Source organism: Falco biarmicus, chromosome 4 (genome assembly GCF_023638135.1).
Source record: "Falco biarmicus isolate bFalBia1 chromosome 4, bFalBia1.pri, whole genome shotgun sequence".
In the NCBI taxonomy this organism is placed as follows: Eukaryota; Metazoa; Chordata; class Aves; order Falconiformes; family Falconidae; genus Falco; species Falco biarmicus.
Window position 1 is genome coordinate 51,105,289 of NC_079291.1, and position 24,136 is coordinate 51,129,424.

General features: G+C 43.5%; 1 protein-coding gene across 4 annotated transcripts in view; it reads left to right on the forward strand.

The window, feature by feature from the left end:
* Positions 1–15,577, forward strand: part of DIP2C (disco interacting protein 2 homolog C) — a 325,231-nt gene extending 309,654 nt beyond the window's left edge. For all 4 annotated transcript variants that reach the window (XM_056336759.1, XM_056336760.1, XM_056336762.1 and 1 more), the window contains 5 exons: positions 3,610–3,667; positions 4,785–4,859; positions 5,963–6,137; positions 7,811–7,934; positions 12,422–15,577. In XM_056336759.1, the coding sequence (XP_056192734.1) occupies positions 3,610–3,667; positions 4,785–4,859; positions 5,963–6,137; positions 7,811–7,934; positions 12,422–12,674 (685 nt within the window). In that variant the 3' untranslated portion in view covers positions 12,675–15,577. The remainder of the gene's footprint in view (positions 1–3,609; positions 3,668–4,784; positions 4,860–5,962; positions 6,138–7,810; positions 7,935–12,421) is intronic.
* Positions 15,578–24,136: the final 8,559 nt, after the last annotated feature.

The following is a 24,136-nucleotide window of genomic DNA, read 5'->3' on the forward strand; positions in this document are numbered from 1 at the left end:
CAGCAGAAGGCAGCGGGAAGGCTCTGTACTCACTTCGGAAGAGATCGGGTTTGCTCCCAACAAGGAATGGCTGGAGCACTGCAGAGAAACAGGACTTGCCCATGCCGGACCCCTGCTGTCTGGGAGCACATTATAGCTGTGAAGTTGGAGAAGGCTCACTAACATTGTCCTGAGAAGGCTATGAGGAGCCCTGGGTTTCTTTGCCAGCAGCACCTGGGTAATTCAGAGGTGTTCTGGGGTCTGGGGGACCCTGTGCTCTGCCTTTTTACCTTGCCTGCCAGACCAGCCTCGAGAGCGATGCTGCTCACCCGAGAGGGAAGCAAAGAAGTTTTCAGTTGTGTCTGCTGTCTGTGTTTGTCAGTGGAAGGATGGATATCTCTTAGGGAAGAGTGGGAACAATTGAATTATTTTATGCTGAGGCACAGTAAAACTAATTTTAAAAATTATTGCCTGATGTCCATAATTTATTCACAGTACTAGTCCCAGTTGAATTAATAAGACTATTACACACTTAAAATTAAGTATACACATAGGAGTTGGTAACATCAGAGTGTAATGGTTTACTTCTATTTTTTTGAAATCTCTTTGGGGCAAAATATCTTTTATTATTTCAGAGTTGTTAAGAGATTTAACAGCGTGTTCCCAACTGCATTGTGAGCTTAGCAGAAACTTTTTAAAAAGGAGTCGAAGTTTTTGAGCGCTAACAGGGCCCTCGCAGAAAGCCTCCAGGAAATGCCATTTCTGTGTTTAGTGCGCTGCTGGGATAAATCTGTAGGGATTGAGGCAGAAAGCACTGAGTGGGAGAGGTTTAACAGAACTGGAAGCTGAGAAATTACGCCTTCTGGATCGTCATGTGCTAAAAAACCAGACAAGGTTGGAGGAAACAGGTGAAGGGAACCAGAAGAATATGCTAGTGATAATAAGAACAAGGTGGGAAGCACAGATGCTGAAAGCAAAGAAGAAAGAGATTGTCAGATTTATGAATGTTGATTCATTTCCAGTAGTATGGCTTTATTATATGTGATTTCTGCTAGGCCTGGAGTTCAGCAACACTTCACCGAGGCATGTCTTAACAATGGGAAGGGAGCAAAGGCCAGCAGTGACCCTGGGCAGCTGGACAACACTGACAAACACTTCTCCTGCCCCAGAGGTTTTTTGCTACTGTTACGCAAATCGGATTCTTTTTAAACCAGTCTTAAATTTAAATAAAGTACTTCCTGACCTTTGTTACACCATCACTCTTAGCAGTGCTTATGGCTGAGGTTTTTTAAATTGTCTCCTTTTTAAGATTTTCTGTATTTGACAAATGTTGGTAAGTAATAAACAAGATAACTGTGTCTGTTAAAGGAGATACCAAGTGGTGGAGATGATGACTGGTTCTTCTAAGAGCAGCTACCTGTCTGCAAATACAGATCTAAAGATTGGAGATGTCAGCTGTTTGGAAGAACTCAGTTTAAGGCATTTTCTATTTCTACACTAATATGGATTTTACAGAACAAAGATATATATATAAAGCCAGATATACAGGCATTATTACAACTGGGGTTTGCAATATTTTTTTGTTTCCATATGCACAGGATTATTTTTAAAGCCTTTGCTGCATATTCCTAAGTACCTATGATTTAGCTTGCCATTTGAACAGCAAGGCAAACATGGCTTATATCGACATACCCTTTATAAAGTAGCAATCATTTAACCTTGCGCATACACCTTATAGTGAAGCCTCTGTTGCCTGGGTTTCTGCTGCCCCATTTCTGTGTCTCTAGTTGAATCCAGTGGTGGCCCTACTGCTTTTCAGCAGAGAACGTTGTAGAACACAGGTGTGTGTGCACTCCTGTAACAAAACAGAGGTTTGAGAGATCAGTACGGTGTAGAAAAAGGACAGTATACCGTTACAGGTTACACACAGAAGTGGTAATTAGTGCTTCGGGCTCTGTCTGGGAGTTCTGTGGCAGTTGAACAAACATTGGAAGGTGGTTGCTGTTCACACCTTGCAAGAGAGCAGGTCAGGCTGCAGCTGCCTAACCATGCCTGCTCCAGGCAGTGCCCCTTGCAGGCACTTTACATACTTTCCTTCTCAAAATAACTTGGAAAAGCAGTCTGAAATTGCTGGGTATTTGGGTATCTCTTTCTGTTAGCGTAAGGAGCTGTTCACAGTGATGTGCAGTGCCTCAGGGCTTAGCCCTGCCCCATCCATCAAGGTTGAGAAACTTCCCAGAACTGCAGATAAAACACTTCATTATTCCTGCCTTGACCTCGACAGTCCCAGCTTTTATATAGAAGACTTTTGGAGCAAAGAAATAGGAAAAAAAAAAATAATCTTTTTCTGTCTCCTTTATGGTTAGGGGCTGAACTTCCCAAGGCTTTGTTCTTCTCCAAAGGGATCTCTAGCTGAGGTGTCTGTGTCTCATCGCTCCTTCCCCAAACTGAGCACTGTAGTACTCTGCCTATAAAAGACCTCAAAACAGGCTGAACAAGATCTATTGTGACTGCCTCTAACAGGCTGCAGGTTTATGATCAGTTTAACCAGATCTAGTTCTCCACCCACCTGCTCCTAGCTATGTCTTCCTCTCTTGCAATGTTTCATCTTTACCTTTTACAGGGCATCTTGTCTCGCTTTTTTTCTTTCTGATCACAGCTGAGGGGAGGAAAGAGGTAAGAGCAGCTCTTTTGACAGAAGTCCAGATTTAGCTTGGTGAAGTGGATTATGAAAAATGTTCAGGAGTGGGAAGTTTGAGGGTTTCATGGCCTGTTAGAACTTTTAAGTTATCTCACTTAGGATACAGGAATGTCTAGGCGTTACCAAAATTTTCTTCATCTACTGGCTGAGATCGTCAGCTATTTTAGGACTTTAAAGACTCTTTCGTTCTAACCTGCTGAGTACTTTTCTAAGGTTAAATGAGGAATTTCCTTCCAGACCACCATACCACTGAAGGATAGCTGCCATTCATGTTCCTTTAGTGGGAAAATAAATTATCTAGGAAAGGAAGAGAAAGGACCAGAGAGCCACACTCAGAGAAAGGGCCTGACCTCAGCAGTAATAATGTTTTTCGTTAAAACTATTTTTTTATATTAAAATGTTAATCAACCACTGTCCATTGAAAATAATTAAAAGATTGCAAATGCGGATTCAAAGCCGAGGCCAGGTTATTAGTTATTTCGATATGACTTTGATTTTAACTGTTAACTACTCGTGGAATGTGGTTGCTCACTCAGCTCACATGCTTTTCTGTCTGTGCCCTGGCATTTATAATGTTCTTGTGGGAAATCAATTATTTTAGATCCTTCTTCCTGTGAATAAATTTGTGCATGGAATTCCATTTACAAAAGTCTATCAAAAACAAATAAAAGGCACCAACTACATCTGAAGAATTTAATATTTAAGGAAATGTTCATACACAGCATTTTTTCATTATTTTCCCAGCCCTAAGTCTTGATTAAGATTAAATATTGGGCCTGATTATGACCTACAAGATATAAGCTTCATCCATTCCAAAAATAACATTAATCTCTGTGACCATTAACCTTTCCTTTTAGAAATAAACATTAATGAAAACCAAATAAATGCAACTGTGTATTATGCATATTATTTTTACATGTATTTTACAGAGTTCGTTTAGTTGAAAGAGGATCTCCACATAGTTTGCCCCTCATGGAGTCAGGAAAAGTAAGTACTGAAAGAAGATTTAAAGATACCTTCTGTGGAACATCTTTTCAGTAAATTTCCATTTCGGTTTATTTTGACATGTAGTGTCGAGAAGGGCTTTATCAACTGTGTAGGCTGAAGACCTTTCTTTGCTGTTGAGTTTACAGCACGATGGCAGTAACTGGTGTGTTACTGCTCCCTCAGGGGCTGTGCCTCCCTCTTGTACACAAGAGGCATTTCCTACTTTCCTGCAAAAAGAAGGTATTTCATCCTCCGCGTCTCACTCTTGAAACAGCCACCCAATGTGCCACTCGTGAAGGCACTTTTTATCGATGGAGACCCACCTCCACTGAGAACTGGTCTGAGATTACTGATGCTATCTACTGATCACGGCATCGCGGTTGGGGCAGGGTGAGGACACAGGACTGGCTCACAGGGATGGGGATGCTGCTCTCAGCTCTGTCCCTGGCTGCGCCGTCTGGCCGATTGCCCGTGGCCGAGGTCTAAGTGCGCTCTGCCTCCAGGCAAAAGGAGGGGTACCATCCCCGCTGCACCGAGCCACCAGGGCACTGCCTGCTCACTGACCACCCTCGGTGCTGTGGGTGCTCATCCAAAGCTCTCAGTAACCATCATTTTGCAGAGACTCATGGTCATAAGATGTTCCCTTTTCTATTTTGGAGTTCAACACCTGCCCACCTCTGTAGCAGTTGAGTGTCCCTTCCATGAAGTCATTTGCAGGCCGTTGTTCTGGGGAGGTTGCATGATGCCGCTGGCTTTCTTTTTGTTTCAGGACAAAGTGCCATGTGACTAGCATTTTTTTTTCTCTCTTCTAGTATATACTCTCAGAAAGACAGGGCCACTTGGTAGGATCTTTATATTGTAGGTGAACATTTGATTTCTGAAGAGTTTTTCATGATGGAACAGCTTTCACAAAGAGAAGAGGGTTTGTAGCATTTCCCAGATATCTCAGAATTTATTACATCTACAGAATATTTTAATTTTTCATGTTATAAGTCTACTTTAACTTTTTAAGGATTTCTTCTTATTTCTAATGAAGTCTTTTGGGGGACAAAGAGCCAGCATATGATTGCATAAACTGGTATCTGCTTTCTTACTGCCTCATGTTTTCTTTCAATAGATCCTCCCAGGAGTACGTATCATTATTGCTAATCCAGAAACAAAGGGACCCTTAGGAGATTCTCATCTTGGTGAGGTGAGTCATGAAAACTTAACCTTTATATGCTCTGAACTAAATTGCAGAGATAAAGCTATTGTTGTGTATGCCAATGGGCCAATGGTTTCTTCCTATAGTATGTCTTCTCAAAAGCCCAGTTAAGAAAGTTGTGAATTCTACAGATCTTTATAGTATATAAGCTGTGCAGCATGGTATTTGTATAATTGTTGAAATTGTTAATAATATAACCTGATAAATGCTAATAATAGCTGAAGTTTGTTAAAAAAATTAAAAAAAAAAAATCTGCTTTTCCTAATTATTTTCTACTTGGTGCTTCACTAATTCTATTGGAATCTTACATGAAAAAATCAGTTTATTGATTAGTCCAATTTCACCTAGATGGTTTTCTAGTGCTATTCTCTTTATAATCATTGTGCTTAAACACAAAGATGTACTCCCATTAGCTGAGTTGAGCAAGGCTGTATGTTTCTCCAATTTATTTTAAGTTTCTAGGGAGAGAAAAAAAATATTATTTTCAATGAGCAATTAAGGATCTAATTAACAACGTGAAGAATTTGCTTAGTCATAATTAAAACGACAATCTAATATGTGAGATTCATCTGTAAGATTTCATTACCGTGAAACTGTAAAAATTTCCATGATGCCTTGAGTTAGAAGAGATGAATCCTCCAGAAGTGAAGGGCCCTGGCTGCACCCTTTAAAATAATCTGTCTGGTGTTTACGGAGGATGCGCTGCTGGTGTAAATACACTGAAACGGGGCAGGGAGGCTATGGAAAGAGCACTGTGGTCTCTGGGCTTTTCTGAAAATTGCCATAACCAAGCAGACCTCCAAACTAGCTGAGCCATTCCAGGAGCCAGAGGGCTGCGAGGCAGGTGTCCCCGCAGACATGAGTCCGGCATGTCTCTCCTGAGGCACAGCTCCACTCTGCACTCCGACAGCAGCAAGGTCACACTGGGGTCTCCGTGCCTAAACCTGGGTCAGCTACAAATTCAGCAAGTGTTAAGAAGCGTTATAGTATTATCTAGCTATGACTAAAAACATTCACATCAAAAATTTTCAACAATGCTTCGTTCTGGAAAGCTACTTTAATTAATACCAGTATAATTGCTTTTAACTTAGATATGGGTTCACAGCACTCACAATGCCAGTGGGTATTTTACCATCTACGGAGATGAATCTTTGCAATCAGATCATTTTAATTCACGACTCAGCTTCGGAGACACACAGACTATCTGGGCTCGAACTGGCTATCTGGGGTTCCTGAGAAGAACGGAACTCACAGATGCAAACGGAGGTAAGAGGTTTCTCGTCATCTGGGTCTGTGCATATATTTTGAGACTGACACTGTGTCTCTTGGTCTGCGCTGCCTGCCGTGTATGAAACCTGTAGAACTGCAAAAAAGTCTTAGTTAAAATAGTTGGAAAGTAAAACAGAGGGCAAGATTTCCCTGCTGAGACAGTTGCTTTTCCTTTGCTGTACCTCAGGTGCCACAAATGCCCTCCACCAGTGACATTTTGGCACTGTTAATGTTCCAAGTGCTTCAGCTTGAAAAATAGGAAATGCAGCTTAAAATGCCATCATTTGCTCTCGCAATTGTACCTGCAGAAACACATCTGTGGAAATAGGAAAAGCCTTGTTGTGAGTGTGATCGCCATCCCTCCGATGACAGCCACCTTCTTTGATAATTATTGTGTTATAAACTTATTTACAGAAGCTGTCCATTTCTCCAATTTCCCTGTCTTTAAACCTGCGGGGATAGTTACAGAAATGTAATACAAGCAGTAGCCTGCAGCAGAAGCTACAGGGTGTCTGGGTTTCTGTCGGGAAGGTACAGGATTTTGTTAATTGTTTTTATGACATCCCTTGTCTCGTGTACACCCGTAAGCCAGCCAGCCCTGCCAGGCACACAGTGGCTCTGCTTGGGCAGACGTTGCGTTCCTGCGGCTTATGCGGAGCACAGTGCGCCGCCGCCGGCTGGCTGAGGCGGCAGGCGAGGCTCTTGGCACAGGATGGTTTCCAGCAATGCTGCAAGTGCCTCCAGGAGTGATCCCAGGGCCCCGGTGGCAGGGCGGTTAGAATAGCTGCTATTCGGCCAACCAGTCAATTCATCAAATTTGAAAGCATCCTAGTAATCACTGTGGATTATGACTGCTGCCGGTGTCCTTATGTTAGCATCTTCCAGAAGAGATTTACTTTCTGTTGCACAGGCTTTTTTCATTTCATGATAGCCCAGCCTTGAGAAAATTTGGGATTCTCTGAGGATATTGCAACTTAAGCATCTAAATGGCTTAAATCTTCTGGCAAAGATTTGCCGAGTCCCTGTTCTCCTCCCACTTTTAGCTCCCAGTGCAGAAAGGTCTCTGCGCTTAATTACCAGTAGAGGTTATATTGCCATTGCATTGCCACCATGCAACTATCTACATTAATGTAAAGAGCTTGCCATTTGCCTGAATGAGCAATTTGCTATCTGGCATATAGCTCATATTTCTAATTTATTGATAAACACCTTTGTAAGACACTTTAAGCATCAGTACTGACCATCTCTAAACTACTGAAAAAACATCATCTATACTGTTAGGGTCAAATCCATCCTTTTTCTTTCAAAAGAAACAAGAGAGAAAAAAGGAGCCTATTGTCTATTTAGGGCACCTTAAAAAAAAATAAAATAAAAAGAGTCTGTTTTGCATCCACCTGGGAGAAAAACAGGAATTTCTGCCACTGTCTTTGGATAAAGATTTCCACCTTTCTCTTCTTCAAATGGGAATAGTGCTTCTGCCTTCCTTCTGCGTTCTGCTCTGCATCCCACTTTAGTAATGGAAAAATCTTACCAGTCTGGAATTTGGGGTTTCAGAAATTCAAGGATAACTTATAAATGCTATACTTATTTTACTTAATTATTAATGTGAACATTTTTTTATTTTAATGTACTGGAGAACAGAATATATTTTTTTTTTTCCTCACAACCAGAACGCCATGATGCACTTTATGTTGTGGGTGCATTAGATGAAGCCATGGAGTTACGAGGGATGAGGTACCATCCGATCGATATTGAAACCTCTGTAATCAGAGCACACAAGAGCATCACAGAATGGTAAGGATTATATAACACCATGGCCCTTATATAAAGCTGAAATATCTATAACGTCTGGAGTTTTTTCTTGGATATTGCAATTGATCCAGGAACTGGCCTGTCAGGATGGTCACAGGATTTATAACTCAGCTGTAAATATGTCCTTAGGATGAAACTTTTCTACAAACAGATCTAATAAGGAGGAACTGTTTTCTGGTAAGGTCATTCACAAGTGAAGGATTAAACTTGTAATTTGACAGACCCAAGCAGCTCTCAGGTAGGTCAGTAGCTGTTTCTTGGAGTTAGAGATTTATATTCTAACCAGGAAAAGCAAAGTGGCATGAGTTCAAGCTTTAGGAGTTGTTATTAGAAGGAGTAAGCAAGCAAACATTTCAAATAAATGAACACACTAATAAATTTTATTAGTGAACACACTGTTAGTTTTGAATTGGTTATTAATAAATCAAACAGTGATCAAATCCAGGTTACAATGGAAATTGAAGCAGTAAATCAATGACTTAATAATGATGTTGTCTTAATCGATGTATCACATCATCAAATGAATACAGCAGGTAATCATTTCTTGAGGCCGACATGAGAACAAATTGCTTTTCATTATTCTTGCATCAGAAGATTGAGTTAGGTAGTTTGTTTTGATATAACCTCAGCTCGGCTGTTCTCCTTTCATCCACAGTGAACTTGTCGCAACAGCCAGAGCAATTTAGTGGGGATAAGACGTGACTCTCCATTTTTCTTTTCAATACTGCCTGCAAAGGTGTAACCTGGAGCAGTGAACTTAATAATGAAGCACAGCGACTGGACTGGTTTCTTTAGTCAAAACACCTTGCTTTTTTCTTTAATATCTGTTAAAATTAAGGCAGTTAATTGCTTGGCTGACTATAACTGAGGGTTTGCCTTACTCCCTCTTCCATAGAGCGTTATCCCTGCTGTATGGTCTTGTGCCAGCTAGCCGTTACACAGGGCGGTGGATTCTGTGTCCTGATACAGACCAGTGTGAACGCTTTAAGGATGCTGTGAAATTCTCCTAAATGTGTCAGATCAGTATCAGCAGTGGATGGAGAGTTTTCAGATTAAGGTATTTAGCTCTGTTAGAAGATGGCCACAGATTCATAAATCGATGTGTTCAGCAGTACCTGTTTGTCAGAGATGTGTGTGTCCTCAAGGTGTGAACTCATGGGCAGTAAATGAAGTAGCCCTCTCACCCTGCAGAAATGGTCATCGTGAGTTTCTTTGGCCAAAAATGCTTAAATTATATTCCTTTTTCCAAGACCACTGAGAGCACTTTGAGGATCCTTTTCCTTCCATTATCATTGAAATCCTGAGTGGGATAGTGGCAACTAAAAAAGCGTTGGGGTAAGCTGGGAAGACTGAAGAAAAAGGCCAGTGTATTTCTGCAAGGAGGTAGAAGTACATGAGAGTAATTCTTGGTGCCTTAACTCTTCCCAGCAGTTGGGTGATAATGTGCAAGGCACGTGAGCAAGATTTCAGAAGACACACTATACTATTACTACCCTTTGCCCAAAGGCCAAAATTGAAAGTCTTCAGGGTTGTTTTTTTTCTCAAAGAAGAGAGAATGCCGATGAGTTAGACGTTGCTCTGATGTGGTCCCTGCAGAAAATGGACACACAGTAGTTCAGGGCAACAACATCTGGTTTGTTCACAGTTCCCAGCCTCTTCCTAACCAGTGCTCTGCCTAAGAGCTCTCTCAAGCCACCAGCGTGGAGTTTTCATTCTTAGTCCTAGTCCTGACTGTCCTTGATTTATCTCAACTTCTCTTTCAGCTTCTCTTAGAGGTGCTCCTCTTCTCTTTGTGAAACACAAAATAATAGCCAGTTTTATATATACTTTGTATATGCCTTTCTTTGGACGGGGCCATGAGCCTCTGTTGTTGGAGGCTGCTGCTGTTTCAGTTACAATAACCCATTAAGGATTTAACTGCATCAGTACCTGTTGCAAACAAAAGACAGTGGGTACGTGCAGTTGCTAGATTATAGAAATAGCCTCTGTGTCCAAGGCACACATGCTCATTTTTGTAACCTTTAACACTACTGAGGATAGCGGTGACTTGTTGACTGACATGTGATCCTGCTGTACAACTTCTGTCTTTGAGGATCAGCTCTAAAAAGTTATTTAGAAGTATTTTTGTCTTTGAAAAAATTTAGCGCAAAATCAACAACCTCTGACTCTGGACCTCCTGTGCCTCCTGTTGGGTGTGAATTTCTTGAGAAAGTGCAGCCTTCCTGCATCCCTAGTTTTTTGGTTTGGGGTTTTGGTTTTGAGGTTTTTTTTTTCATCAGGACTGTAAAGCTACTGTATTCATAAGTGATACATGCTGGCTAATACATCTTCATCTCAACCGGTGAGAACATAAAGGGCAATATTTCCTTTTACTTACAGTGGTCATTGTTGGGTTAGAATCATGACATATGAAGTGAGTTTTAAATTAAATGGAAACTCTCTTAGGCATGTCAGTCGCTCTAGGACATAATATAGAAGCTTCAGGAAAGTTCTGGGAATCAGTCTTCTGAACTCAAACTAACTACTGCTAAGCCATGTTCTCGGGACCTGCTCCTGAATCTTGCCATTAATTGCTTTCCCAACTAACAAGCTAACAGCAGGTTTAAGGCATGGTTTCAAGTGCTAACTTATATTTTAATAAAACCTCCCCAGGATTTTTTGTTAAAATATATATAATACTAATTTAGATGTTTGTACAGTAATCCATCAAAATTCTAGGACTTCTCTGGAGATGGTCCCTGTGCAGACTGATACTTAACTTTTTTAATATCCAGCATCAATCAAAACTTACTAAAAGGTCTGTGAAAACATAATTACGAATTAAAATTCATTTCCTAGCAGTGCAAAGTCAAAATGAGCCTGCACAGCCTTGCTTTGGCTGCCCATTAGTTTTCCAGATCAATAAGCACATAAAAGTTCCATCAAATAGTGATTTGGCAGGATCTGAAAATGCATTTTTTTTTTAAATCGTAAGTACTTTTCTCCTAAAATCCATTCTGTTAAGCATCAACATAGATCACATTTTCATAGCTAACTTTTGGGCAAAGTAAGATATGTTTCCAAAGTACAGGGACTTCAGCATGTCTTAGTAGACTAAAACAGTGCCCTTCTGTCTCAATCAAGTGTTAACTTTAGAGTAGGTACCTCTTTTTGAAGTTGGCTTGTATACTTAATATATTCTAACTTTCAGATGCTTATGCTCAAGACAGTTCTGAGAAATTAGCCCTCTCTTTATTAAGGTAACAGAAGATAAAATAGAGGGCTTGATATAAGAGCTGCATGTGTAGAATATTATTATTTATGCTATGGAATAAGTTAGAGGGAGAATTAACCATGGTCTGTGTCTTAAGCACCTGCAAGGCAGAATGAGATTGCTCTTTGTGGAGGCTCAGCCCTGCTGACCTCCTGTGAGATTTCACAGGCTTTGGAGACATTTGAGACATGGAGAAGAGGATGGAAGGAAGCATACACCAGACGTTCATACCCTCCCAGCCTCCACATTTGGAAGGATAAATACATTATCCTTAGCCAGAAAAGATGCCCAGTAGCAAAAACCAAAATTTGTCTGCTTCAGCTCAAAGGCTTAACCAAAAATCTGGGGTCTTACAAAGTTATTTTAGTAAAGAGGAGATACTGGTAATAATGATGTTCCCTTGACCATCTCACCTGTTACTAAGGAATGTAAAAACTCCTGTCTCCTTAAATTCAACAGAAATAAAACACAGCTGAGATAAAACAGATGGAGACATTGCTTATTTCTGTGTAAACCAATTGGTCCAGAAGAATTGCAGCTCTTTTGTGCTGAGCTCTGACCTGCCTGGACAGCAGCCAGCCCAGTCCAGAGGGCACATAGCCATGCTCACCTAGCACCATCCAAGCAAGGAAGCCCCCTCCCCGGGCAGCCGGGGACCTCTGTGCAGCCTGCAGTGTGCCATATAAATGTTCCCAGGGCTCCGCACCCCTTCGGTAGGCAGAGTTTATCCCAAAGAGCTTTCAGCTCAGATTGTGTGCCTGCTGTTGCTTTTGGTGCCTCCTCTTAACCTCCATTGCTCTTCTTGGCTGCTCTTCAAAAAACCCCCGAGAAGACACCTCCACCCACACATTGCTCACGCATGCCTTTGTGAACACAGCGGTGCTGTGACAGTTCTCTGGCTGCAGAGGCAAGCACACGTTGGCTTACTACCTCCGTACGTGACAGGCGAGGATTAGATTTGAGTTTCTGTGACGATTAGCCCACTACTTACTATTGCAGCAATATTACAAGTGAGAGTTAGCGGCGGCTGTTTTCCTGCCCCTGCCTGCAGACATGTTCTCTCTTGCTACTTATGCTTTACGGTGAACATACAGAAGGAGCCCTAGGAGTTGAAACAAAAAGTAACCAAGGTGAAATGAAAAGGATAAAAAAGGAAATGGGAAAAAAAAAACCCGAAAAAACCCCACCGCTAAAATTATTTTTTCTTTCCTTCCAGTGCGGTGTTTACCTGGACAAATTTATTGGTCGTTGTAGTTGAGCTGGATGGATCGGAGCAAGAAGCTTTGGACCTGGTTCCTCTGGTCACCAATGTGGTCCTGGAGGAACACTATCTGATTGTAGGGGTGGTGGTGGTTGTGGACATTGGTGTAATTCCTATCAACTCCCGTGGAGAGAAACAACGTATGCACCTACGAGATGGATTTTTGGCAGACCAGCTAGATCCTATCTATGTGGCCTACAACATGTAGTCTTGTACCTTAAAGCTTCCATGGACTTTACTATAGATGTATAAAATTTTTTGGTGTCCACTAAAAAAGTGTGCAGATAAGATGCTGACACTCATCAGAATGGAACTGTTTCTATTACAACTTTTAAAAGCAGTCACGATTGGCGGGAAATAAAATGTGAAATGTTTTCTTTTACCACTAAATTTTAGAAAAGAAGGACTATGGGGTAAGGCCCTTCAGTGTGTTGGAAAAGCCCATTTTAAACTTTTTTTTTTTTTTTTTTTTTTGCTTATTGGACAATACTGCTTTTTGAGTAAATGTGGCTTTGTATTTTACATTAAGTAAGCTGAAGTAGATGGTTTTTTTTATTATTATTCTGCCCTCCAAATGGATTCTTTTAAAACAACTAATACAAATAATTGTTTTCTTCATTTGTTTTGATATGTCATAAAAAGCTGACGAATACAGATCCGTTACTAACTTAAGCCATTTTAGATCCCACACCTTAGGAAACTATGTAGTGGTACGAGGAGAATACCCAAAGTAGCACCTTTCAATTAGAAATCTTGCAGCTTTCTGTCAGAGATGCTGAAAGCCCAAAGGCCAGAGAGCCTTTGCTGTTAGCATTAGAATGGAAGAAATTTATAAATAAGGTGTATTTCGGCAATGAACTTGCAAATATCTTTGTACTAAACTAAAAAGATAAAATAAGTTAACTACTTCTTCTGTAATTATGTACAAAACGTTTAATTTATTTTGATCTCTTTAGAAGTATAAAAGAGAAAAAACATTCAAGAATATTAAACTCTTGAAATGTTTGCTAATATAAAAACAAAGTGTTGTATTATCTTGAGTGGATAGTATCACATCAAATATATATATATGAAATATAAATTCACTAATGACAAAAGATTTTAAAGTTTAAAATGCAGTACTTGTCACTTGCATGGTGTCTCCCACTGTAGATAATCAAATGTTACTCACAAATTTTTTGGAAAAAAAAAAAAAAAGCAATCCTGGATTGCTAAGTATCCCTGTCAAAAAGAATCCTCTAGATACCAGCAAGTGGAATTATTGCTGCCTTTAAGGCAGTGAATGAATTTAAGACTAAAAATGCACTACAATGATTTTCTTTTCTTTGCCATGGAGGCAACAATAAATATTCGTGCTGGCATGTGCATACACTTGTTAGACTTAGAAAAGGCAGGTTGAGGAATAGCACTGTTGTCTAGCTGCAAAACTTTGTTGCACAATTCTTTTCATTGTTTTAGTTGGTGTTTTTATTGCTATAAGGAAAAGTTTTGGGGTTATTTGCACAGAGTTATCAATTTGCCTCTCAGCTAGGACATATAGCTCGGTGGCCAATGCATCCAGTTTACATTTACAGGAAACGATTGTTTCGATGGTCTTTAATTTATTCCTTAACAGAGAGGAGCATACAGTCACTACAACGGATTTGGCACGAATCGTGCATCTGCTAACTAGTCCCTAAACGCATTAAAACATCAGAGGAACCGATCTGCCTGTTGAAAGAACGGAGGAGTCCCGCGGTCTCCGATACGAGGCCATCGCGGGAGAAGAGTCCGAGAACATGCATCACAGCTGCCTTCATTTTACTACCTTTGGATAAAAGAGAGGTTTGATTCCCCCATTCTGTTGTCTTCCCTGCAGCCCATGCCCCTTTTTTTAAAACCTTCCCCTTCCTCCATGTGGTTGTAACTGAATTGACCTGTTCGTGATCCAGAGTGGGATTTACCAGCCGCAGTCCAAGAATGCTTTTCTTATTGTCCCAAATGACGTTCATGTGCTGGCTCTCATTACCGGATATGCATGACTAAGATTGTTGCAGGGCAAATGTAATCATGTTTATATCACGTATAAGGAAGTCTCAATGCTGGGTGTTTAAAATCTTTTTAAAGGGTAGGGACGTTTTAGTCTGCATGTACAGTACAGAGCATCTTGCCATGTCAGACGCGTTTTCTTTCAGCCCATCCTTTCCGGCTTCACTGTCCTGTGAATAGCCCTATTCATGCTCTGCAGACCGATCCTATATTTTGTCAAATTCATTTTCTGCTCCCTGAAAAGAATAAAATCTGTTCTTTATGGCAAGTTGTTGTAAGGTTTCAGACAAGATGTTGATTGATTACAAACATAATTGCAGTGTGTGAACTAACTTGTGAATTCCTGCTATCGCTGATCTCAGTACTGCAAAACAAACCTCGTCGTTCAAAGCATCACTTTAACCTTCACGAAGTCAACTTTGCATTTGTAGAGAATAAAAGAACTGCAATGCAGTTGTGAAACGCAGTTAATAACAGCTCTCTTCTGCAACCTGTCATCCATGGTTGTTAAATTCTGAGTTAAGAGAAATGATAAACTGAGTTTCTGGTTTTGTTGTGCAAGCAAAAGGAAGGAAACATTTAAGCACCATCAGACTGAGCAATAAGGAAGGATTGTTCTGTATTAGAAACTGTACTGTAGATAAACCATTCATGAGAATGTATAAAATGTTTGTCTTGTGACCTTGTGCTTTTGGAGTCAGACAAAACCATGTAATCAACTTGATGCACATGCACAAAAAAAAGAGGGTACACAATGAACATTTAAACACAAAACTAATCAAACAGGAGCAGATTCCTCATGGTGCTTGTTTATTATATATATTTAATCCTGCTTGACACTTTACCCAAGGGAAGACTGTCCCTTTTATCAGTTGAATGTTAGCAGCGTTATTTCATAGAGTGTGGTGACTGGTTAGAGAAATTCATGTAACTCAGCCAATCACAGTTTCAAACAAAAATTTTTATGTGCAAAGGACAGCAACCTTGTATGTTAAACCACCAGTACGCTTTGTACATCTGTGATAACGCCTGTTTTATATTCAAATGAACAAATAAAAGCTTTTATTTTTGTTGCTCTGAAAATATCGGTTTCTTAATTAGTCATCTAAAATGGATCTTCCGAGAGCTGCGGATGCTCAGTGGAGGAACATGGAGAGCTATACTGTAATTTTATTTTGTTTACCTCTCTTGTTGCATAATTTATTAGTACAAATCATTATACTTTTAACAATGTTTAAATACTGGTGTGGGCATTTATTGCTGAAAGACTTTCATATGGCAACAAATGTTTTTTGTGAAATGTTTTTTTAATTCTTTTTAATATATTCAAATATACTGTTCACATTTTTGCTGAAAGTGTAAAGATTATTGTAAGCTTGGTAACATTTTGTGAGAAGCAATAACAAGCATTAGTACTGTAAAACTCCTTAAATTTGTCACTTATCACTTTTGTTGCAAGGTCTTGCTGCCAACATATTGCTAATCAGTCGCTTAAGCAAGTTACTGATCCAGGTGTTACATCTCTGCTGGAGCTTTCTGCCAGTGGAAATCCATGAGTAACTGCTTGGTCACACACATGGGGCTAGAACCTCCGTATCGATTCAGAAGCCTTGGACGACCAGGTAAAACCTCTAGGAAATGTTGTGTGCCTTCTTCCACTGGCCTTTTCCAAAAGTTCCTTGAGTTCAGACCTGGCTGCCAGCTGCAGAGTAGCAGCATCCCCAGAGGAGAGGTTCGGCCCTAGCTCTGATTTTCCAAATGTGATTTCAAAGGGTGAACCTCTCAGTCTTCGTGTCTTTGGTAGCCTGTCTGAGAAGTTCAGGGTATAAAATCCCATGTCCACTTTCAGGTTGCTGATCACAAGAGGTGGGTGCAGGGTAGCAGACCCACAATTTAGAGTGCAACCCAAAAATAGTGGAAGGGAGAGGGCAAGTCAGGGGTTGCAGAACCAAGACAATGGCAGAACAGCGATTGGTTCCCCATTCAATTTTAACAAATAGTCTTACTAAAAAAGAAAGGGGTTTGGTGTTTTATACTAATGTGGTAGGGATTTTTAAACGGTCAAAATATTTCAAGTACACATTTTAAAAATCATTTTGGCAAACAGTGGCTATAACACTGACAAGCTAGTGGGGAATCTCAACCAAAAAAATTGCAGGGGGGTTAGAAGCATGATTTCATGCACATAGGAACAGTATCGTTCATTATCAGGTTGATACTAACAAGGTAAGAACAGGAAAAAAGCTTGATAAAAGGCCATGCAGCCTTTTTCGTGTGCTTTTCAACAGAAAAATTTGCTTTATGTGCCATTATCATCTAAGCCAGGGGGGAATGGGACACATGCACAGAGATGGACAACAAATTCTCACCAGTCACCTGATGAACAAACTCACAGGAGAGCTGCGTTTGGGGGAACTTCTAACTTTCTCCAGCACAGCTTTTTGCAGCCAGCCTGAGCCATCACCAGCTTCCCCCTGCAGCCCTGGGGATACAGATCCCAGCATGGCTCCCACACTGGGCACACAGGTGGGTCTGGGGGTCCGGGCTGGACGCTGGCGTGGGCAGCACAGCGAGAAGTAAAGCCCAGAAAGATCATCCCACAGAGGGCGGACCCCTCTGGCCCCAGGGTATGAGCCAGCCCCAGCTTTGAATTTTTTGTTTTAGTAGAAGAGCCTTTTGCTTAAAGCTGGATGAGGTTTGAAGAGGAAGAACACCGTAACCTGGATCTACATTCTGAAAGTAGTCATGAATCATTTAATTTGGGGTTAAAATGTAAAAGTTCAACCGGAGCTATTTTTTGGTATCTGGAGTGCTTCATTTGGCAGCCCACCTTCCCAAAAGCTCTCACGCAGCTTACCAGAAATTAGATAAACAGGCTTTCCTTTCCGGGGGGGCGGGGGGGGGGGGGGGTTGTGTGTCTGCTCTCCTTTGGGGAGTATCACCTTAAAACCACTCCAAAAATACTCCCAAGACTCTGTGCTCTGCTTCATCGATGTCACCACCTCCGGAACAGCAGCTCTCCCTTTTTTACCCAGCAAACCAGCACCAGCCCATTTCTATACATTTTTAGCATGCACCCTGATGCTAGAGACCACATGGCATTTAAGACCAGCCATAAGATCCCTAAGCACACCCTGCTGCATCGTGCCACTCCAGATCTGCACCGTGAGTGCTTGTCATTCTGCTCTGCGTGGACAAGATTTCTTCAAAGCCAAGGCACTACTGCATTCTGTATGTTCCACATGGGGGGGGGGGGGAACAAAAACACCACACACCAAAATCTTTGCCGCAGGGATCCCACAACATATCTAATAAAAAAAAAATCGCAAAATATTGTGCAGCTATAGCCAGTTAATGGCTGTTCCTAAAGGCACAAGGGCGTTTTGTTTAATTTTGTTCTTTGGTGGATTGACGTTGGCAGGCTTCACACGAGGGAGCATCTGGTGGAGCGGTCTGAAGGAGGGGACAAAGCCAGTGGAAGCACCACGACAGGGTCCCAGGTATGAGTGGCAGCACATGGGAAAGGTTTGGAGATGCTGGGAGAGGCGCTAAGAGGGCTGTGCTGAGCATCCCGGCTGAAGAGGAAGGACACCAGTGGAGGAAGCCATGAACCAAGGGCAGGTCTGGAAAGAGCATTTGGTGTAGAAGGGCCAGAAAAGAGCATGTTGTGCATGTGGAGGTAAGGGTGAAGCAATTGAGACTGCCTAACCCCGTGGTATCGGGCACCTGCACACTAGTTTTCTCACCCAGGTGAGCCCGTTTCAGATCAGGCAGCTGCAGGTGCTGGGACACAGCTCAGTCTGGAGGCTCAGATGAAGCACCACCTGCTGAATTCAGCCAAGGGGCTTTAGGGTAAAACCCAAGAGAGGAAATGGATGGAGATAGGAGGACAGATGTGGTGCAAGATGAGGACAGAGGTTCTCCCAACCCAAAAGGTTCGGGAAACTAAAAGAAACCCCAGGTCTGTATCGGGGGAAAGGCAGGGAGTGCTGAGAGAAGGCTGGGGCAAGAAAAGCAGCGGCATGCAAGGAGAACATAACGTTTCCATGAAGCAAGGTTGGGAGGGAGTATGGCACGGCCAGTATTCACAGAGCAGAGGAAGATGAGAATTTGAGCTGACAACTGCCCAAAGGAAGTCAGTGGCCAAGGAGATACAAAGGAATTAAATTTTCCATTGCAGACACACATGCGCCTTAACATTTCCAGGATGCCTTTCACAAACATTTGGTTTCAGATACTGTCCTGAAGTCCACAGAAGGATTTTTTTTTTTTTTTTTCATGCTCCCTTCTCTCCATACCACACAATGGGGTGAGGACACACACCCCTGTGCACCTGCAGGGTCCCACAGCCGGGCGCCCATCCTGCCTGGCCGTGCAGGGGGCGGCTGCCCGCAGTGGGGCACTGACAAACCCACAGCCCACACTGCCAGTCCAGGGTGTGGAGCCAGCAAAAACTGAGTGGGTGATGTTTAATCTCTTCCCTTCCCTCTGCCTACAGCTCTTTGGTTAGCAAAGAGAAAGAGAAAAGCAAATGAAGTGTAGTCTCAGCTGTAACTTTTTTTCATGCAAAAGGATGGAAGTATTTTTCCATCTTGGGGCAAAGCCTTTTGACAGAACAAGAGGCTTTAAACTGCTGGTTTAAGTCATAATAAAATGCCTATTAGAGATCACTCGGTTTTGAAAATTTTCCAAGAAAACCCAGATTTGCTTAAATGAAAGCTTTTGTTAAAATGCCCCCTTTTCCAGGGGCTCACATAATAGGCCCGTAGCCTCCCTGAGAAAACAGCGCGACTGCATTTTTGCTGTGCATGCAGGCAGACACGTGCACTTTCATTGCACTTTGCTTACAACTAACAGCAATATTTATATCTCCAGAACGACGAAGCCAGAGCACCTGCAGGAGAAAAATGAAGTCAGGATGCAATGTGTCAGTGCAAGGGACAAAGCGTAAGTGCCAGAGAAAGCAACCAGGAGTGCAGGTTACACTTGGACTCATTGGCAGTTTGACTCAATTTTAAAGTAAAATATATTTGCTCTATTTACCCAGTTTTGATTTGGAAATGCGGAGCCACAGGAAGGATAGCATTTAGGGGACATCGAGAGCACTTCCTTGGTGCAGACCTGCACTTCCAGTTACACCCTTTAAAACAAAACAAAAATCCCCGAGACCACATCTGACTTCGGGTTTGAATATGAATTGACTTTACCCCCAAGGGAGAGCCTTCTCATTAGGGTCCTTAAAGAGCAGCAGGCATTACACGGCTTCCTCGCAGTGCTCAAATGGTTCCCATTAGGAAGTACACGAGCATCTGAGCATCTTGGAGGGCTCTTCTGAAGTTCGGCATGATCAGTTCTGCTCGCTGACGCAGAGCTGGTACCCTGCGCCCCGCTCCATGGGGGAATGCTGGGCTGGAGGAGCACCCTGATCCCAGGGTGCCCCATGGGGGATGGGCGAGGCAAGGAGCCCCCTTTGCCGCACCAGTGAGCTCACACACGGCATCCGAGGCTGGAGGAATGTGACCATGCAGTGAAGTTTAGTTCAGTAAATGGTAAGAAAGCTGTCTAGAATTGCCTTCAGGGCACAGTTCACTCCACAAAAAGCCTTTGGAAAACTTCCTCTGTCCTTTGTTACAGGAGCATTTCTGCTCTGAACACAGAGCCAAGCCAACTGAACCATGGATTAAAAGGTTGCTAAAAAAAAAGTAGAGGACAAAAGAAAATCCAAGCCAAAAAAAAAAAAAATCCCCTGCCCCAATCCCATCTCTGATGCAGTACTCACTAATTTAGGACAACCTGACAGACTCTCTAAGTTGCTATGAATGAAGGGACTTCTAATCAAGGCAGTCAGCCCTGGGAAGGGCGAGACACCACGAACAGATAGTGAGAAGAACACCGTTATCTACCTTACGCAGAAAGAAGCCTTCAAGTGAGGAAAGTTCTGGCTGTAAGAGGAGACAGGCTGGGAAGGTGCTGCAGTCCACTGACATCATCAGCAAATTAGTCAAAAAATAAGACAGAGATAATTCCCTCCCCTCAAATAAGAAAAACCCCACTGGGGGGACACGCATAGTCAGCGGGGACTGGCAGCAGCGCTGTCTGAGGGTGCGTGTGCTCCACGTGAGACACGAGGGGCTGGTGACCAGTCCGGGGTGTGAGGAATGAATATGCCATGTACTGGGAGGTATAAAAAGCAGCCAAATGAGGGGAGAAGGCAGGGAAGACCCCATGGTAACTTCTGGGATCAGTCAGCAGGCTCAACCGTCTTCCCCTCCCTAGGGATGCCTATCGGGTAGGAATTTTTCCTGTGACTAACTTATGCTCGCTGCTATTACATGTATTGTTTTATGCTTGCTTTGCAGTCACCGTATTATCACCAGCAATCTCTGAACCTTACTCCGTCACGATTTTATATTAATAAAGAGTGTTATCCTGTGGACTGTTAGTGTTAGTCCTTCGTGGACGTTAGCAGCTGCTGACAGCGGGTAACACGTTGGAATAAAGTGTGAGGACCCGCCAAGGGCTCCCCCTGATGCTGTTGGTGTGTTTCCCTGGACAAGGCAGCCACATCGCCCTCCGATCCAGCAGGGCCATTCAGTGAGGGGTCCCTGTAATGGGATGCTGATGAACTGGTTGGGCACAAGGTTCTCTGCTCTCCTGGGGTGCTGCCAGACAGATCAGTCACCCAGGACTGAGCAAATCTCTCCCTGCCCTTCCGTGTGACACCATGGTTACTCCTTTGGAAACAGTTCTGCATGTCTTTTATCCAGTCAGCCCTTGTGAAGCCATGTTCATAGGAATATAGAGCGGCCCACATAAAGGATGCTCAGGAGTGTCCCAAGGGGTGTCTCTAATCCTACAGCTGAGCTACATGTCCTGCACACACTGAGTCCCCAGTGACTGCCACCATGTCGTAAAGTGACTTTTTTAAAAAGCCCTATGGTACCAACATGCAAAAGGACACATTTTACCCATATACCAAACTGCCACCCCATTTTCCTACTGCAGCTTCCGGATGGGCAAGTGAGAATGGCTTTCCTCTTCTTCCTCCTCCTCTGCTGCCTTGTCTTCCAAATGCTACTGACACATTGCTTTGAATTCCAGCCATAGCAGTCGCCATTTAGCAAAGACCCTCCAAGCTCCAGGAGCCCTCAAGGCTTGGTGACTCAATCATTCAACAAGCTGGAGGAGCTCAAACCACCATAAAAATGTCACAACAATTTCTGCTTCCAAGCGCCGAATGCTAATGTACAGAAACAGCTTTCTAAATCTGTCACAGCACTATCCAAACTAGCTGGCTGCAACAAGGCTTTTACCACCCATACCAGGTTAACTTCAATAAGTAGCTCCTGCACCTTGCCCCAGCACAGCCACCAATGCCCCACAAGGTTTCAAAAGTTCACCTACCATCTGCACAGTTTCTCCATCCTTTTCAGGCCAGTCCACCCTGCTTCTCCTGGGGCCTCTTCTTGTCTCTCCTCCCTCTCCTTCTTCTGGGTCTCTCTTCCTCCAGGGCTCCTCTTCCACCCCCCTTAGAGCTATTTAACTACTCAGCAGGAACCAGCCACAGCTGCACATTGTCCACATCAGCCAACCCACCGCCCCTGAAGCCAGCCCCCAGCTGTTAATTAACCTGCCTTCATTCCTCTATAATTCCTCTACCTAAATCAAAATTCAACCTCTTTTTTTTTAATAAAAAAAACCAAGGGTTGTTGTGGGACAGGGGGCTTTGGACACCACTTTGCTGCACCAAGGGGTGATTGCAGCAGGCGGGAGAGATGGAAACGTTCCCCCTGCCCAGGGAGGTCCTGGCCAGAGATGAAGATTAGATGAAGAATCAGCAAATTCTGAAAAAGCTGTTACCAGGAAAGCCTGTAAATAGGTTACATCTCTGCAGCTAATTCTGTACAGAGGCTAGAGTCCCTGGGAGACTCCTGCTAAAAAGGAAGGCTTTGGGGTTGGGGGTCCTGCCTGGGAGCAAGCCCTGCCGCGAGGTGCAGCTCACCCCTGTGCAGAGAGGTGCAGGGGAGGCCTGGAGCTTTTAAGCTTGAATTCCTGGCTGCTTTTTCCCTGCGTGGGTTTTTCCTGCAGCAGTTGATGCTTATTATTGTCAATAGGTTTGGAGTGGAGGCTCCTGCACCAGGCCAAGCGTGAGGTGGCTCAGAGCTTTCTCAGCTGGAGCTGGTGGCAGTGCTGTCGCATTGGTGTGGCACTGCAGGACAGATCCAGCACCCGGTGGCAGAGACCCGCTGTGTGAGCTGGCTCGTGCTCCCTCTTTGGGCACCAAAACCCCACCGACTGCAGTGAAATACCAATTCCAAGGCTTGGAGTCTTTTTTTGCAAGCACAGCATCGCACCCATCAAATACTGCACAGAGACGCAGCGGCCACGCTGCTGTGGGAAGGGGCGAGGGGTCCTGGGCTCCAGCTCCACATCCAGCGCCGACTCCCCGCCAGCTGGCTTAGCATGGAGCAGCTTGCTTGCTGCCGCGGCCGCCACCGACATTAGGGAGCCCAGAGTTAAAATGCTGCTGGCTCCAGCATCCTCAGGAAAAAAATAACAAGCGATTGCATTACTGAGCTGCACATCTTTCGTATCTTCAGGGGGGAAAGAAAAGCCTTTCCAGCACTCACGGTCTTTACAAACTTGTGAAAAGACAGGGAAAGGCTATTTTGCTTAGTCAAGTGTTGTGAGAGCCAAAGAAATTCTCTTTCTCGCGCATACGCCACGCATGGCAGAGTTTCTGGCGAAAGAGCCAGCGCAGCTCCTGGTGGGGCTGAGCCGGGGGCTGGCAGCAGCAGAGCTCCCTGCCCAGGCCGTGCTGCCCGTGCTGCTGGCATTTGGGCACTGGCTGCGCTCCCTCCGGAGAGCACGGCAGAGCCGCGCCGCTCTCCCATGGGAACAGCTCTTGCAGCCCCTCATGAGGGCAGGTAACGGGGTGCCCTGATCAGCCCAGGCGTGCGTGGGTGGCCCACACCATGTAAACCCCTCTTTCCTGATGACAGCAGCTTTGTCTGCAAGGCACCGATTCCCGTTTTCCTTTTAATGAAGCCATTTTTCACCCTGAAGGCCCTGTTACAGGGGACAAAAGCGCATTGCTGTGGCTGAGCGCGGTGGGATCGTGCTCAGCACCACCCCGGCGCAGAGCTGGCTCCCACACGCTCATCCCTCGGGAGCACGGGCCGAGGAGAGGCAGAGACCTCACGTGGCAGCAAGCCGGGTCCTCAGCCACCTGCAAAAGATTCTTTGCATGTTAACAAAGTGATTAAAAATAAAATAGTACTCTGGCTTTATAAATAAACATTGTTTTCTGCTGCAGAAGCCGTTTTCCAAACACTAGTAAAGCATTTTGTATAACCAGCTTCACAGTGTCTTATCTATGCAGAACTCCAGTTTATTTTTAGGTACACCTCTGGGGCAAACCCTGCTTCTGTTGAAGCTTTACACCAGCTTAGTTTTCACTTCCAGGGAGTTAAACAGAAACCAGCCCATGGCTTCATAAACAAACACATCCCTCTGCCTTTTAGCATGGCCCGTTCTCACCCTCTCGCCTTTTCTGCTGTGTTATCTTCAATTATTAGTCCCCTTCTATGTAAAAATTATCAGCCCCCTTCTACGTAAAAATTATCTGCAAAGCAGATGCTG